Source organism: Oscarella lobularis, chromosome 12 (genome assembly GCF_947507565.1).
Source record: "Oscarella lobularis chromosome 12, ooOscLobu1.1, whole genome shotgun sequence".
NCBI lineage: Eukaryota > Metazoa > Porifera > Homoscleromorpha > Homosclerophorida > Oscarellidae > Oscarella > Oscarella lobularis.
This window is the reverse complement of record NC_089186.1, coordinates 2223205-2239939: the sequence shown is the minus strand read 5'-3', so window position 1 is coordinate 2239939 and position 16735 is coordinate 2223205. Positions and strand designations below refer to the sequence as shown.

General features: G+C 47.9%; 4 protein-coding genes across 6 annotated transcripts; all 4 read right to left on the bottom strand.

Moving 5' to 3' along the window:
* Nucleotides 1–6154: 6154 nt before the first annotated feature.
* LOC136194035 (delta-latroinsectotoxin-Lt1a-like) lies at nt 6155–9132 on the bottom strand. The gene is made up of 15 exons (XM_065983039.1): nt 9090–9132; nt 8797–8919; nt 8608–8739; nt 8465–8560; nt 8307–8411; nt 8158–8256; nt 8010–8108; nt 7859–7957; nt 7696–7803; nt 7544–7645; nt 7389–7493; nt 7272–7337; nt 6592–7224; nt 6340–6533; nt 6155–6288 (listed from the first exon to the last, which is right to left on the bottom strand). The coding sequence occupies exons 2-14, from the start codon at nt 8839–8841 to the stop codon at nt 6354–6356; spliced, it is 1869 nt and encodes a 622-aa protein (XP_065839111.1). The 5' UTR covers nt 8842–8919; nt 9090–9132; the 3' UTR covers nt 6155–6288; nt 6340–6353.
* Nucleotides 9133–9418: 286 nt separating this feature from the next.
* Nucleotides 9419–10239, bottom strand: LOC136194079 (transmembrane and ubiquitin-like domain-containing protein 1). The gene is made up of 2 exons (XM_065983114.1): nt 9901–10239; nt 9419–9821 (listed from the first exon to the last, which is right to left on the bottom strand). The coding sequence occupies exons 1-2, from the start codon at nt 10236–10238 to the stop codon at nt 9443–9445; spliced, it is 717 nt and encodes a 238-aa protein (XP_065839186.1). The 5' UTR covers nt 10239; the 3' UTR covers nt 9419–9442.
* An 81-nt stretch (nt 10240–10320) lies between these two features.
* Nucleotides 10321–12414, bottom strand: LOC136194077 (uncharacterized). 2 transcript variants are annotated; one of them, XM_065983110.1, is made up of 5 exons: nt 12286–12414; nt 12142–12229; nt 11631–11783; nt 11408–11578; nt 10321–11349 (listed from the first exon to the last, which is right to left on the bottom strand). In XM_065983110.1, the coding sequence occupies exons 1-5, from the start codon at nt 12313–12315 to the stop codon at nt 10532–10534; spliced, it is 1260 nt and encodes a 419-aa protein (XP_065839182.1). In that variant the 5' UTR covers nt 12316–12414; the 3' UTR covers nt 10321–10531. The 2 variants fall into 2 exon arrangements, with proteins under 2 accessions (XP_065839182.1, XP_065839183.1); XM_065983111.1 differs by having other exon boundaries at nt 12142–12226; nt 12286–12411.
* Nucleotides 12415–12514: 100 nt separating this feature from the next.
* On the bottom strand, nt 12515–16707 carry LOC136194074 (diacylglycerol kinase beta-like). 2 transcript variants are annotated; one of them, XM_065983107.1, is made up of 25 exons: nt 16557–16707; nt 16400–16506; nt 16069–16341; nt 15751–15997; nt 15641–15690; nt 15505–15579; nt 15336–15455; nt 15255–15278; nt 15101–15185; nt 14961–15049; nt 14793–14909; nt 14641–14736; nt 14450–14548; nt 14303–14379; nt 14173–14247; nt 13980–14113; nt 13878–13919; nt 13756–13825; nt 13602–13695; nt 13490–13554; nt 13355–13445; nt 13108–13279; nt 12920–13040; nt 12808–12868; nt 12515–12748 (listed from the first exon to the last, which is right to left on the bottom strand). In XM_065983107.1, exons 1-25 carry the CDS (start codon nt 16633–16635, stop codon nt 12641–12643), a joined length of 2571 nt encoding a protein of 856 aa, XP_065839179.1. In that variant the 5' UTR covers nt 16636–16707; the 3' UTR covers nt 12515–12640. The 2 variants fall into 2 exon arrangements, with proteins under 2 accessions (XP_065839179.1, XP_065839180.1); XM_065983108.1 differs by lacking the exon at nt 14303–14379 and having other exon boundaries at nt 14173–14273.
* Nucleotides 16708–16735: the final 28 nt, after the last annotated feature.

The window sequence follows — 16735 nt, the reverse complement described above, 5'->3', positions numbered from 1 at the left end:
CTACAACGACTACAATGACTACAATGACTACAATGACTGCAACGGCTACAATGACTACAACGGCTACAACGACTACAACGGCTACAACGGCTACAACGACTACAACGGCTACAACGACTACAACGACTACAACGACTACAACGGCTACAACGACTACAACGGCTACAATGGCTACAACGGCTACAACGGCTACAACGACTACAACGGCTACAACGACTACAACGGCTACAATGACTACAACGGCTACAACGGCTACAACGACTACAACGGCTACAACGACTACAACGGCTACAACGACTACAACGGCTACAACGACTACAACGGCTACAACGACTACAACGGCTACAACGGCTACAACGACTACAACGACTACAACGACTACAACGGCTACAACGACTACAACGGCTACAACGACTACAACGGCTACAACGGCTACAACGACTACAACGGCTACAACGACTACAACGGCTACAATGACTACAACGGCTACAACGGCTACAACGACTACAACGACTACAACGACTACAACGACTACAACGGCTACAACGACTACAACGGCTACAACGACTACAATGACTACAATGACTACAATGACAGCAACGGCTACAATGACTACAACGACTACAACGACTACAACGGCTACAACGACTACAACGGCTACAACGACTACAACGGGTACAACGACTACAATGACTACAATGACTACAATGACTACAACGGCTACAACGACTACAACGACTACAACGGCTACAACGACTACAACGGCTACAACGGCTACAACGGCTACAACGACTACAATGACTACAATGACTACAATGACTGCAACGGCTACAATGACTACAACGACTACAACGACTACAACGGCTACAACGACTACAACGGCTACAACGACTACAATGACTACAATGACTACAACGACTACAACGGCTACAACGACTACAACGACTACAACGGCTACAACGACTACAACGGCTACAACGGCTACAACGGCTACAACGACTACAACGGCTACAACGACTACAACGGCTACAACGACTACAATGACTACAATGACTACAATGACTGCAACGGCTACAATGACTACAACGACTACAACGACTACAACGGCTACAACGACTACAACGACTACAACGGCTACAACGACTACAATGACTACAATGACTACAATGACTGCAACGGCTACAATGACTACAACGACTACAACGACTACAACGGCTACAACGACTACAACGACTACAACGGCTACAACGACTACAATGACTACAATGACTACAATGACTGCAACGGCTACAATGACTACAACGACTACAACGACTACAACGGCTACAACGACTACAACGGCTACAACGACTACAATGACTACAATGACTACAATGACTGCAACGGCTACAATGACTACAACGACTACAACGACTACAACGGCTACAACGACTACAACGACTACAACGGCTACAACGACTACAATGACTACAATGACTACAATGACTGCAACGGCTACAATGACTACAACGACTACAACGACTACAACGGCTACAACGACTATAACGGCTACAACGACTACAATGACTACAATGACTACAATGACTGCAACGGCTACAATGACTACAACGACTACAACGACTACAACGGCTACAACGACTACAACGACTACAACGGCTACAACGACTACAATGACTACAATGACTACAATGACTGCAACGGCTACAATGACTACAACGGCTACAACGACTACAACGGCTACAACGGCTACAACGACTACAACGGCTACAACGACTACAACGGCTACAATGACTACAACGGCTACAACGGCTACAACGACTACAACGGCTACAACGACTACAACGGCTACAACGACTACAACGACTACAACGACTACAACGGCTACAACGACTACAACGGCTACAACGACTACAACGGCTACAACGACTACAATGACTACAATGACTACAATGACAGCAACGGCTACAATGACTACAACGACTACAACGACTACAACGGCTACAACGACTACAACGGCTACAACGACTACAACGGGTACAACGACTACAATGACTACAATGACTACAATGACTGCAACGGCTACAATGACTACAACGACTACAACGACTACAACGGCTACAACGACTACAACGGCTACAACGGCTACAACGGCTACAACGACTACAACGACTACAACGGCTACAACGGCTACAACGACTACAACGGCTACAACGACTACAACGGCTGCAACGGCTACAACGACTACAACGGCTACAACGACTACAATGACTACAATGACTACAATGACTGCAACGGCTACAACGGCTACAACGACTACAACGGCTACAACGACTACAACGGCTACAACGACTACAACGGCTACAACGACTACAACGACTACAACGGCTACAACGGTGTATATATTCAGGAAGGCAGTGTACGTACTTTGCCGACAGGCAGTGTATATATTACGGAAGCGGTGTACATACTCCGCGGGCAGGCGGTGTATATATTCCTGCAGGCGTGTACGTACTCTGCCAGCAGGCGGTGTATATATTACGGCAAGCGGTGTACGTACTCCGCCGGTAGGCGGTGTATATATTCCGGCAGGTGTATACATACTCCGCCGGCAGTCGGTGTATATATTCCGGCAAGCGGTGTATATATTCCGGCAGGCGGTGTATATATATTCCGGCAGGCGGTGTACGTACTCCGCCGGCAGGCGGTGTATATATACCGGCAGGCGTGTACGTACACCGCCGGCAAGCGGTGTATATATTCCGGCAGGCGTATACGTACTCCGCCGGCAGGCGGTGTATATATTCCGGAAAGCGGTGTATATATTCCGGAAGGCAGTGTACGTACTCTGCCGGAAGGCGGTGTATATATACCGGCAGGCGTGTACGTACTCCGCCGGCAGGCGGTGTATATACTCCGGAGAGCGGTGTATATATTCCGGAAGGCAGTGTACGTACTCCGCCGGCAGGCATTGTATATATTCCGCCAAGCGGTGTATATATTACGGCAAGCGGTGTACATACTCCGCGGGCAGGCGGTGTATATATTCCCTAAGGCGTGTACGTACTCCGCCGGCAGGCGGTGTATATATTACGGCAAGCCGTGTACGTACTCCGGAGGCAGGCGGTGTATATATTACGGAAGCGGTGTACATACTCCGCGGGCAGGCTGTGTATATATTCCGGCAGGCGTGTACGTACTCCGCCGGCAGGCGGTGTATATATTTTGGCAAGAAACTACAACGGCTACAACTACAACAACTACCACAACGGCTACAATGACTACAACGACTACAACGGCTACAATGACTACAATGACTACAATGACTGCAACGGCTACAATGACTACAACGACTACAACGGCTACAATGACTACAATGACTGCAACGGCTACAATGACTACAACGACTACAACTACTACAACGGCTACAACGACTACATCGGCTACAACGGTGTATATATTCCGGAAGGCAGTGTACGTACTTTGCCGACAGGCAGTGTATATATTACGGAAGCGGTGTACATACTCCGCGGGCAGGCGGTGTATATATTCCGGCAAGCGGAGTATATATTCCGGAAGGCAGTGTACGTACTTTGCCGGCAGGCGGTGTATATATTCCGGCAGGCGGTGTATATATTCCGGCAAGCGGTGTATATATTCCGGCAGACGGTGTATATATTCTGGCAGGCGGTGTACGTACTCCGCTGACAGGCGGTGTATATATTCCGGCAGGCGGTGTATATATTCCGGCACGCGGTGTATATATTCCGGCAGGCCGTGTATATATTCCGGCAGGCGGTGTACGTACTCCGCCGGCAGGCGGTGTATATATTCCGGCAGGCGGTGTATATATTCCGGCAAGCGGTGTACGTACTCCGCCAGCAGGCGGTGTATATATTCTGGCAGGCGGTGTACGTACTCCGCCGGGAGGTGGTGTATATATTCCGGCAGGCGGTGTACGTACTACGCCGACAGGCGGTGTATATATTCTGGCAGGCGGTGTACGTACTCCGCCGACAGGCGGTGTATATATTCCGGCAGGCGGTGTACGTACTCCGCCGGCAGGCGGTGTATATATTCCGGCAGGCGGTGTATATATTCCGGCAAGCGGTGTACGTACTCCGCCAGCAGGCGGTGTATATATTCTGGCAGGCGGTGTACGTACTCCGCCGAGAGGCGGTGTATATATTCCGGCAGGCGGTGTATATATGGAGGTGTACGTACCTTCGATTGAAAGAGACACACGAACTTTCCAGAAAGGAGGCGATGAGAACTTGGCGAAGAGCGACGCGATTCAGCTTGCGATGCGTCGATCGCAAAGCGATGTAGTGCTTGTTCGTCGAACGTGGTCTCGAGTCTTCGACATTTCCTCAGTTGGTTTCCCAAAGGGAGATCCCGCTCCCCGTTTCCTGTTCATTCTCGACGGCTGCGGAGTCTTTGTCTTTCCTTTGCTGTTCATGGTCCTTTTCAGCGGACTCCTTCTTCATTTCGACGTCTTTCCGTGCGTTGGACGCCTACACGTACGGGAATTGACATATGGATATAGGTACCGTATGTATCTTAACGAAAAATAACGAAAAAAATCTAAAATAAAAAATGGTCACAGTTAGCAAAATATCAGAAAACGATACCTTATACAAATAGCACAGCTTGCCAAAACGATAAAGAACAGAAATAAAAAAACTGGTTACTTACGTCCATATAGGTCTTTGTATTTTGTTTTGATAACCGTTCGGTTAACGCCAACCTCCTCAAACCAATGTAGAAGCTCACCTACAGTTGGTGATTTTGCTGTTTTCCACGAATCGAGCACCATCTTCATACGTAAGGGGTGGCTACGAGTGTCATCGCGGATCTGTTTGATTGCGTCCAAATCAATGACGCAAGCGCCAATTTCTTCCCAGAGTGATCCTCGGACGCGAGAGCACGCTGTTATCACCTGGTCCGTAAGCAACTCGTCGTCGCCAGGAAAAGAATCTTTAGGGGGAGAATCGGAGCGTGCACCTGAAGCGAAGAAAGTTTGCTGAGAAACCGGGTCATGCTAAATATAAGAAATATTGAATATCCCACATTGCTTGTCTAAATCATTACCTCTTGCTTCTCTTGCATGATCACCTGGTCTGATACCAACTCATCGTCGTCGGAAAAAGAATCTTTAGCGGGAGAATCGGAGCGTGTACCCGAAGCGAATAAAGTTTGCTGAGAAACCGGGTCATGCTAAATATAAGAGATATTGAATATCCCGCATTGCTTGTCTAAATAATTACCTCGTGCTTCTCTTCCATGATCACATGGTCTGACAACTCATCGTCGTCGGGAAAATACTCGGAGCGAGCACCTGTCAAAAAGCGAGTTGGAGGAGAATCCACAGAAACGGCTGTGCTCTAGTACGAGAGAAATTCAAAAAGACATTCTTCTGATTGAAATCATTACCTCTGGCTTCTCTTCCATAATCACCAGGTCTCTAATAGACGAACGATTCCATTTTTCCGGGCGAGTTGAAAACAAGAAATTATTGAAAGCCGCGGCATTGACCTTTTGATCGACTTCGCTCGATGAATAAATAGCCGGATCTTCGTCAAGTTGTTTGAGATGAGTACTGTCCAAATAGAACCAATTGAGTATGACACCCGGGCTTCTCTCGTCGCACGCCTTCGCGATCATCGTTTTGAGCTCGTCAAGGAATTCTTTGGCCTCTCTTTCGCAGTCGGCTTTGCTGGACCAGCGAAGAATGACGTCGATGCAGCAGTGCTCCTTCTTTATTCCGGTTTCAATGAGACATTCAATTACTTTGTCACCGACGATTTTCACCAATTTGACGCCGTCCTTCCACGCCCGGTGGCTTACGTTTTCTAGAAACGAGCATCGGCACTGAAAGGCAACGAATGATGACGGCGAGATGATGTCGACGCAACGGGCGCACTCGTATCGTTGACCACGATACACGTCCAGCATCGGATCTTCAACCCAGGCGTCGCGAGGAATTGAATCGTCAAGAAGCGCCGGAATTTGATACACTTCTGGCTCGTTTTCTATTGGAACGCACAGCTCCAAGTAGCGAAGAATTTCAATTGCTTCGTCGGCTGTCACCACGAATGGAGACGGGTTGCCCTTTTGCTTGAGATAATTTCCGAAATTCGTCAGAGCCGATTGAATATCTTTCTTTGACGCTCTGCCCGATTTTATAGCTGGCATAGCGACAACGAAATAAGGCGGAGCGAGAAGAGGACCGATCACACTGTGACAAAGCCAGATAGGCTGTAGGCAAATTCGACGACCAAGATTAATTATCTACGTAAACATAATATATGATTCACAAATAAACATATAAGATTTACTCACTATTCCAGACGAGTCTAGATACTCCACGCCACTTTTTTCTCGTCCTCAGCCAATTTGATGCCAACTTTTTCAGCAACCCACTTTTCAAATTCATCAGCTGTCAGAAAATACGCCAGTGGATTCTTTCTCTTCTCATTGGGAAGAGAAAGATACTGCTCAATGGCATGGCACAGTTTAGGGACATCATCTGCTGTCTGTCGGTGTGCAAAGATACATTTTAAGATAAAGTACTAAAGAGGACTCAGCTATTACCTCTAGCATTTTTTCGCGGATGTATTTCAGTTTCTTTCGACAGTCGTTCATCCGATCTGATTGGCGCTTGCTGCAATCCATTTCAAGCACGCCTGAAATTTCAAAAGTGTCTCCAAATTCGTTTTGAAGAATTTCGGCGATTTGTTTCAGCTCGAACCTCACTTCAACTCCCGCCTCCTCATTGAAACCAATTAGATTGAAGATCACAAGAAGGCGAATGCGTGATTTCAAGTGAGGCGGAAGCGTTCTCAATGCAGCTTTAGAGAATGCACACCAAAATCTTCCCTTTTCTAGAAGACGAAGAATCCTTTCTGACGTCATCTTTTCTCCTTTCCGAACAGGAAGGACAAGAATGAACAATGTATTGGACTTTTGAAAGAAGAGACCGTGTGCACTGTGGAATGTGGGTTGGGCCCCAAAGTCCCACGCCGATCCTTTGCCAACTCCCGGAATTTGGCAATTGTGAATTTCCACGCCCGGCGTACGATCTTCGTTCTTGGGTAGAGGTTGATTGAGTTGAAGAAGAGAAATGACGAACGTCGTTTTTCCCGCCATTTCGCTGCCAACTACGCAGAATTTAATTGAATCCGGACGAACCGTTTCTCGTTGAAGAACGGAAAATCGCGCGGCGTCCTATTAAAATAAATACATAAGAGAACTCAATCAAAATGATGACGTACGTAATGCTGTCGAAGGAGAGCTCTGATTTCACCATGATAGGCCACTTGATGAGGCGTCTTTCCGTCCTTAAATTTACGTTTATAGATTCTCTCTAATTTACAAGAAAATCACGTCACCTGATCTTGACACGTGACGTCAACACCCTTCTTAATCAATAGATCAATAACTGATGCGTCTCTTGAATAGCTTTTTGCAACCATATGCAATGCATTTTGTTTGTTCTACAAAGATTTGAATAGAGAACGATTGAGAAATGAGAATTCTGACTAACCTTATTTCTGACAGAGACATCAGCTCCTAATTCAATTAGTTGCTGAATGACAAGGAAAGAAGGATGATATTCACATGCGTCCAATAAGGGTGTCCTTCCCTCCTAAAAATAGGATTAACAAACAAAAATGCAAAATATCGTAAGAATGCGACCTTATCAACAGAATTGATATCAATGCCTTTCTCAATGACAAGATATCGAAGAACATCTTTCACATCATCTGAGGGTTTGATGGCATAAAACAAAGCCGTTTTCCCTTTCTGAATAAAAAAGACGGCGATTTGTTGAATTTGTAGCAAATAAACAACATCTCACGTGATCTTTTGCTTGACAGTTTGCTCCTTTTTCATCCAAGTAGCGAACTTTCGCTGAACGATTGATGGAACTTGAACACGCACACATAAAGGCGTTGTGCTAAACTGAAGATGAAATAAGAATAAAAGTATCACAAGTGAAATCTTCTAACCCCGTCGAAGCTATTGATATCAGCCTTGTGTTCCCCAAGCCATTTCACTCCAAAAATGCTTCCATTGAAGCAGGCACGATGCAGAGGAGTCCACCCAAACTATTACAAATATTGCACATGTAGCAAACAAAAACATGTCGTGTATCACCTCGGCAGTGTTGACACTCAATCCTTTTTCATTAACAAGATAATTAAAAATCTCATTTGCTTTTTCAGATGACGAAAATTGAATTTCAGCTGCCCAAGCCTATAAATCAAAAGTTATTGTTGCGAGAGGGTTGATATCAATTCTGTTACAATATCAGATGGTGACAAAATGTAGCCATGTTCTTCGAGATAGACCATTTTCTTCATTGTGTCAACGGAACTTTCACAGGCATCAGAATATGGCGTACGTATACCCTAAAAAAGAGTGATGAGTGAAACCATATGAAATCAATTCCAATTCATACGACCTCTTTCACGTTGATATTTGCACCGTGATTGACGAGCCATTCAACGCCAAAAATATTTCCCCACTTGCACGCACAGTGAAGTGGGCGGAGTCCAGTCTGCATCCACGCATCAATTAATTTACCAATCCAAAACGTACTCATACCAATCCTGATCTCTTTTCAATGCCTTGATTTTTTTGCACAAGCGCATAACTGAGCCAATCATCGGCTTCCTCCGCCGAATCAAACTCTCTTCCCGCCACATAGTGAATTAATGACAAGCCAGAGTCGAAATACTACCGAAAAGGAGAATACAATGGCGTGCAGCGATGAAAAACGCGACCATTCCTAACCTGATCAGATCGAAATCCTTTCTCCGTAGAAAGAAAAGTCCGCATTTCAGCTTCTTCATTCTTCTCTAATATCGTGACTAACCGTTCGATCGACGAACGAACGGTCGGAGACGGTCTGATCTCCTAAAAAAATATCGGCCAATAAGCAAAATTCTCGATAGAACGCCTTCGCCAGCGAAAATCGTTCGGTAGAGGTCTATTTGTTTTTTTCTTGACGAAACCGAATTTCAGCTTGGAAGAAACGATCACCGCACTCCCCGCCGCTACTAAAAGTCTACCCAGTTTCGTCTTACAAGAAATCGGAGACGGAGGAACGTCCGCAACCGTCGGAAAGCTCTCAACATGACGTACGCATGCGCACTCGAGAACGCGTCCTTCTGTCAACCTTTTCTGATCGAGAAAAAGCAGTACAGGGCGCAGTAAATTATGATTAGACTAAATCCTCTAAGCTATCAGCTATTTTTCTGAGCGGTCATGTTTCAAGAGTTGAACACACTCCGACCAGATCACGTGCTCTATATATCTATAGCACGTTTGAAAAGACACAAATTGAAACAGCAAAAAACGATCATTTCATTATTTAATGTATATATATTAGTTTCCTACTGCCAGGAAACAAATAAATGTACTTATTAATCTTTTGAGGCTAGGTTGTTTGCTGCTGCGTTCCTCTAGCGCGATACGAATTATATACAAGAAATCCCAGCAAAGCTGATAAAAGAGATAGAAGAACGTACGCTGTAGACGAGAAAAGATTGGGCTGAGATAGGGCCACAGCCCAGCATATGACGTCAAGAATAGCGAGAAGAGGAATGAAAAGATGACTCAAATCGAATTCCCATTCCTGTTCTTCAACAACTCGCTCCGGAGCGTCCGTCGCCTGGTCCGTTATGGCTGCTATGACAACCGAATCAGGAGTCGTCAGATTATAAAACGCAGCTGTTTGATTTTCGTTTCTCAATAGACGACCCTGATAGACGAGTCGCACTCGTTTTCCTTCAGCTATTTCATTCGGATAAGCAAGTCTAATAAAAATCAATAAATAATTTCAATTATTTAAAATTTTGGAGACGTACTTTGTATATACATATATCAATTTTTCACCTTTTAATTTGCTCAATTGTTTGATTTGGTCTGATGTGCACGAATTTTTCGTTTTCGTGATGACGTACTTTGATTCGGATTGTGTCTTCGCTCGATTCCTGTTCGGGCTGCGGCGCTGGCGGCTCGTCGCGTCTTTCTGGCGTCGTTTCGGCGTTTTGCTGGCGTTGGGATCGTTCGGATCGACGCGATTCGCTTCTACTCGGCGTCGGAGCTGCGCTTCGACTCGGAGTCGCTTCGGGAAAGCCCGAGAGGAATTTCCAAAGCAGATACGTCGCTAATCCGCCGAGAAGAACGCTCACGAACGTCAGTTCATCGCTGACTCCTTCAACAATGCCCATGAGTAATCCGGGATTTTTTATCTACGTGATCCGGGTTTGCTGTCTCTGGCCTCCTCTAGTCTATGCGCGCGTACACGGTAACTTATCAATTTGCTGGTGCTTTTATTTTCTATAAAGTAACTATGTAGGGCGAAAAACGATAACGATTGCGAAAAACGATGACGAAGTCGATTGCCTATCTATTTACCTATCTACCTATCTAAACACATGCACACACAAAGTACGGGGCGAAAATTAACGAAAACGCAGTTGAGACGAGAGCGAGAATAAGGGGTGTGAAGAAAAAAAAAAGACTAAACAGGCATGGAGGGAAAACTCGACGAACTAGACAAGGAGCATCCATTTCCGGGTTGCTCGTTGTCGAACGAAAGAATTCCTATTCCTTCCTCGATTTCGTCGTCTGAAGTCGAGAGACTCAGTCCGTCGCTCTCGATTATCTCTTGGATGAACGATTTGAGAGTTTCGGTGACAGTGCTCGAAGTCTCGTCGGAATCGGCGAGAGACTGCGGCGACGGAGCGGAAGACGACGACGATAACGGACTGGCGATGGCGGCGGCGATCGGCGAAGCCGGGAACTTGGGCGACGACGAGAAGTCCAAGTTCCCAGAAAACGGAAGCGGTTGAAATTGCGCGGAAACGGGTGCGTGAACACGTGACGGGGGCGGGGGCGGCGGCGAGAGTGCGCAGTCGCTGAACGACGTCTCGCAGAAGAGGGAACCGAAGTCGCACGTGCGCTTCATCGACTCGCACGTGTCGGTCACGTGCGGCAACGATCTCTTCTTCCCTCGCACGCGACTCGCTGACGTCTTGGGTTCCTTCTCGCCGAGCGACGCGTAGAGAACGTTCGGATGGCAGAGAAGCTTATAGACGTACTTCTCGCTGGCGATCTTCGTGAGAAGTTTCTTCTGGTAGTAGTAGCGAAGCGAACGACTGAGCTTGTCGTAGTTCATCTTGGGGCGCGCTTTGAGAACGCCCCAGCGACGCGCGAGCTCGTCGGGATCGAGAACGCGAAACGTCAGCGCGTCTTCGTCGATCCACGTGATCACCGACTCGTTTCCCTCCTCGTTGAGAAGATCGAGGAGGAATTCCCACAGTTGAGTCGCACCGCGACCTAAAGGCGCGCCGAAAATCAATAAGTCGAATAGATATTAATTCGCGGTTTATCTTACGTTGCGGGAGCTTGACACCTTGGGGAAGGGCCTCGTCGCGTGACGTAGGCACGGCGGCCGACATCTCGGGATAATAGGACGTCGCGCCGCTCATTTCCGCTCCCCACCCGTGATGGGGTCCCGCAGCGGCGGGGGGAGGGCTGGGAAATGCCGCCGAATGATAAAACGGCGCTACGAGAGGTCCATTATTACTTGGCGCAGATATGGGGGCGGAGTCGCTTACGTAGAGACGGGGGGGTGTTGTAAATTGTCGGCGCATTCCACGGCGCGTATGAGGGCACCGTCGGCGTCGCACGCCGAAGAGACGTTTGATTGGCGCCAGTTGAAGCCATTTCATCTGGCATGCACGACGCGTAGTAAGGGTCGGCGTGGAAACCTAACGATAAGAGTCCGATGTCAACCGCAGGAATAATTTCATTATGGGGGTTAATTGAGATCGCGTGATAGGAGACGCGATTGCGAGGAAGTCAATGCTAATGGCGTGCGCGCCGAACGAAGAAATGGATCGTGGGACACGTAAAAACGAAACTAGAACGCGGGGAATGATTGCGCGACGCCGATCGTGACGGACGGGGTAATTGGTAACAGGATTGACAGGTGGGTATTTCCTCTGACAGGAGATCCGGTGGGGGGAACGAAAACAACGTCGCGACCAAACAATAAAAAGACCCGTTTTTTTGAGGAAAGCGTGGGGAATAGCGTCAGGTAGGAGAACGCGAGGCGCTTTTTCTCACCAGTAACAGCGACCGGATGGCCGCAACGAACGTCTTCGGTCGAATCTTGACGCGTTGCTTCGTACGGCGTGCAAGCGCGGTCGTACTGCTGGAGAAAGAGGCGCGAGATTAGAGTCAAACGAGACTCCGCTGCGAGTTTCCTACCGAGTTATCAGCAGAGTATCCTAGAAGCATGTTTTCGGTATCGATGTAGACGAGAACGAGAACGCAAGTTCACAGAGCGAAGAGAAGGAGTCGAATGAGAGACGGTGGACGACCAATGAGCTCTATAAGCCGCGAGCTCCGCTCCTTATTGGTCGCATCCCGAGAAAACCTAATTAGACCAACCAATGACCTGGCTGACAGCATTGGAACTAATTACGACGCCGACCAATGAGCTAAGACTAATGCAAATAAAATGCGCCCCCCGCTCGAATAACCAGAAGGGCTCCCCCACCCATATTTAGCTAACGTAACTATGAAAAAAAACTCGGGTGACAAAGGTTAGATAGACTCTCTGTTAGTTCTTCTTTCCCAAATGAAAGAAAGATCTCATGCGACTCGGCGCTCGCTTGATCGGTCCTCTTTGAGCGAGCATCGGCGCTTGATTGAGATGGCTAATAGTTATCTAAACAATGAATAGCGGTCTCGTGAAATAATCAGCGTCTAGCGATAGAAAAAACAAACCGTGCAAGGCGGCTGCATCCACGGCTCGCCGTCAATTTGCATAGGCAACATTTTTCTTGTTCTAAAAACACAATTACACGCCCACCCAGTCATAAAGCCGCGTCCCACGAACTTGATGACAATTTCGCTACACTGAGCCAACCGAAGCCCAGAATTGGTCACGCCCATCTTAATTTTCCCCATATGCGCACTTCCGTAGATGCCGACCACTTCCATTAGCTTATCATTCATGGCTATCAGGGGGGAATGCGGACGTCTTTCAGTCTATTTTTTGGGAAGGTCATCGGGCCCCGCCCCCACCTTGAGGCTCATAGCTGTCCAGCGTGTCGCCCGCCGAGCGACGGCGAAGGCGCTCGGATCGCTTCTTCTTCTGCTGACCCCACAACGACGTACCTCCGTATATGCTCGGGATATTGAGAAAAGCGAGGCCTTCGAGGGCGTGAGAGTCGAGCAGGAGAGGCGTGTCGTCGCACTATAAAAAAAAGTGACCCACCCACGTCCCCTCGTTGACGTCATGACCCGAGGTCGTGACGCAATTGGGGCCTACCCTAACATCAACAACTTTGTGGATATCCTTGCAGGTCGCCGCAAATTGCTCTTGAGACGCCATGCCAAAGTACCACAATTTATTCCGCATCCTAGCGAATTATTTTGGAGGGAAAACGCCGGAAACGCTCTAAACCTGCTATTGAATTTCTCCGGATGCTTTTCGCGCATGACGTGGAACTTGTGCGCAATCGACGCATCCTACGAAACGAAATCGCGACTAATCGACTGATTCGATCGTCTCTTACAACGCCTAAGGAGAAATAATTGTTTATAACGCTGTACGGAACGCGATCGCCTTCTTCCATCGATCCCGGTTCCGTCGCGACGGCAATGCTCCATCTTTTTAGATTAGATAAACGTCCGATGTGAATAATTTTAGACCACCGTGCACACACGCACCTGTCAAGTGTGATTAATTCGGCACGTGCAATGTTTTGCAGAATCGCGTCCAAACTTTCACCCTCGTAGCCTACGCAAAGGGTCGACCTCGCGTTATTTGTTGTGGAAACGCTAGCGCTTACCAGGTCCCCATTTTAGACAACGAGCTAAATCGTTTCCCGTGCCTAAAGAGGGTGCAACCGAATGAGCATGCGACCTCGCGAACATCTTTTAAATTCCTCCACCTAAGGGCAGAATAGCCACAGGTGGCTTCGGAGTCAACTCTAACTGATCGATGGCACTTAGGATCCACCCGACAGTTCCGTCTCCTCCGCAGCAGACAACGCGACAGCCGGGCACGTGACCGAGGAACTTTAGACTAAAAAAGGATGCCGCGCGAATTAGATAAGCGCCGCGCCCGCACGGATAAAGCCGTACCCAGGCACGGGACCGCCTTCGCTGAGATCAAAGATCTGTCGGGGATTGAGCAAGTATTGAAATTTGTGCAGGATTCTGCGCAGAAGGTGAGATGACGCGTGCTGGAGAAAATTCGTGATTGATCGGTTACTTTGTTCCCTGCTTCCCTCCGCTCTTCGGATTCACGAATACGATTAGCGGTTGGGAACCGCTGGGGAGGCCGACAACCTTTTTTGGGGAATATCGCGGCAGTTCTTCTTTGGGGAAAAAAAAAATAGCGCGCGCGCCCACGCTTTACCTGTAATTCGAAACCCTCGTCCGAATAGAGATTGCTATGCTTTGGTTGCGATAAGGAAACCGCGTTCTCGTCATATCCTGGCGACGGCGGGGTCTGTTTCTGGAAAAAGAACTAATGAAATTTTGAACGTTTCCTCGCGACACGCGCGTACGCGTATGGGAGTTGTCTATAGATCATCTACCAACTAGTACCTGCGTGGGTTTGATTGACGTCGGCGAAATTACGTGCGTCCGGTGCTGTTTGCAATCGCATTCTTTGGGCAATTTCGCCTCGCAGCCGTTGTGAAGCTAAGGAACGGGGGTGTGCAGTAGGACGCTAAGATATCACGTGACCGATGACGTACCACTCTGTGGCACCAGACGCATTTGAGTCCCGTGAGCGCGTGCGAGCTTTTTACCTCTTTGCCGCAGACGGAGCATTTTTCGGTCACGTTGCCTTCGACCCAGTGATGATGCATGATCTAGATAGAAAGAGAGAGTGATTAAATATCATATATATTTTTTATATTTACCTGGGCCGTCTTTCGCGATTTGATGTGAGTGGAAATGCAGCCTTGCGACAGTTGCAAGACGCATCGTTCGTGGACAATAATTCGACACACTGAGAATCAATAATAAAGAAAATAAATAATTATATATTTTTTTCACACACGTTTGCAGCAGAAGCCTTGCTTTCCGAGAAGCCGACTGCGACAGAAGTTGCAATGGACAGACGACGTGAAGCGTTTGAGGCGCCACTAATAGGAAAAAGAATTCGAACCCCTCACCCCTTCCCAAATCAGATCAATAATAATAATAACTACAACCTTGTGCTGACCCTCACTCACATTCTATGTAAATAAAACTCTAATTAGTTTTGTAATAGAACTGATATCTCTTCTTCTCACCGTTTCGACTCCTAATAGAACGAGTAGGGGTACGGTCGAGAGACCGCCCGTCATCCACTCGTGTTTCGATATTCTCTTGTCGTCATCAACGTCCAATTCCAGCAGCATCTCCTCCAGTATCTAGATAAACAAAAAATAGTCTAAATAATATTAATATTTATAGCCGTACGGGTCTGAGTTCGCTGGTGTCCCATCCGAGGGAACTGGCGACGCTGAGCATTTGATCGAGAATGCAGCCAAATTCCTGCAAAGAACACGAAATATTATCTCAATAAAAAACATAAGGAGAATATCTATAATAATACATCGCTTTCCAAGTATCCGCTATCATCAATGTCATACAAGGCAAACAATACTAAATAGAGACGAGTACACGCCAGCAGATGTAGTGACCCCAACTAAACGAAGCGTTTACCTTTCAATTTCTCCTGCGGATTTCCCCCTTCGATGAGAGACAAATAGCAAAGAACGTCCTGCACGGAAACGGTCCCCTGGACCCCGTCGTCGACGACGACGTCACCGCTCCCACCGCCGCAACCATTATCCGTCGACTTGTCGTCGAACATGAGCGGCAGAGCGGCGGACGCGCCGACGGCGAGCGCCATAGCGCCGACGCTCGACGAAGCGCGTCGATTGAGCGGCGCGTGTACCACAGAAGGCCTCTAAAAATAAAAATTAATAAATAAATTAATCTCGCCACACACCGGAAATAATAGATAAATAAATAATGTACCTTCTTCTGCTTTGACTTTTCGACGTCTGTCTTGGCTCGAAGGACCTTCTTGAAGTCGTCAAACGTCGTCGAAGCGGCGGGCAACGGCGTCGTTTCGGACGTTTCGGTCGATTTTTGCGTCGTCGTTTTTTCGCGAAGGCGATCGGCTACGACGGCGCGACGACGATTCTGCGTTCGTTCCAACGAACGGAATATGCTTCGCGCCATTGCGAGACCGACGTCCGCGTTGAGATAGAGCTGGAGGAAGTCGCAGAACTGCGCGAACGTGAGCTCCTGTATTGTTGTCGAGGCGTCTCCGGCACGTTTTCGGCGCGTTTTCGCGTTTTTTTACCTGCGTTGCGAGGAGATCGCGCGGAAAGTCGTCCGATTCGACGCCCGGCGTCGTCTTCGCGTTCGATGCGAGTCGTAGGAATGTCTCTTTGAGTCGTATCTGCGAGACTGGGCGGCGAAAAGGTCGCGCGAGCGATCGGGTGACGCTGATTCGTTACATTTCATGTATTCGCGCAATTGCTGGTAAACGTCCGGCGCGAGAGCCGGTGCGGGGTCGGCAGCGGACGCTTCGGACATTCCGGTGCGAGATACGATCGCTTGGGGACGGGATTCAACCTTTGCGCTTTGACCGCTCTCCCCGGAACAACAAGCAGATGACAAGCGTAGTGTACATGCG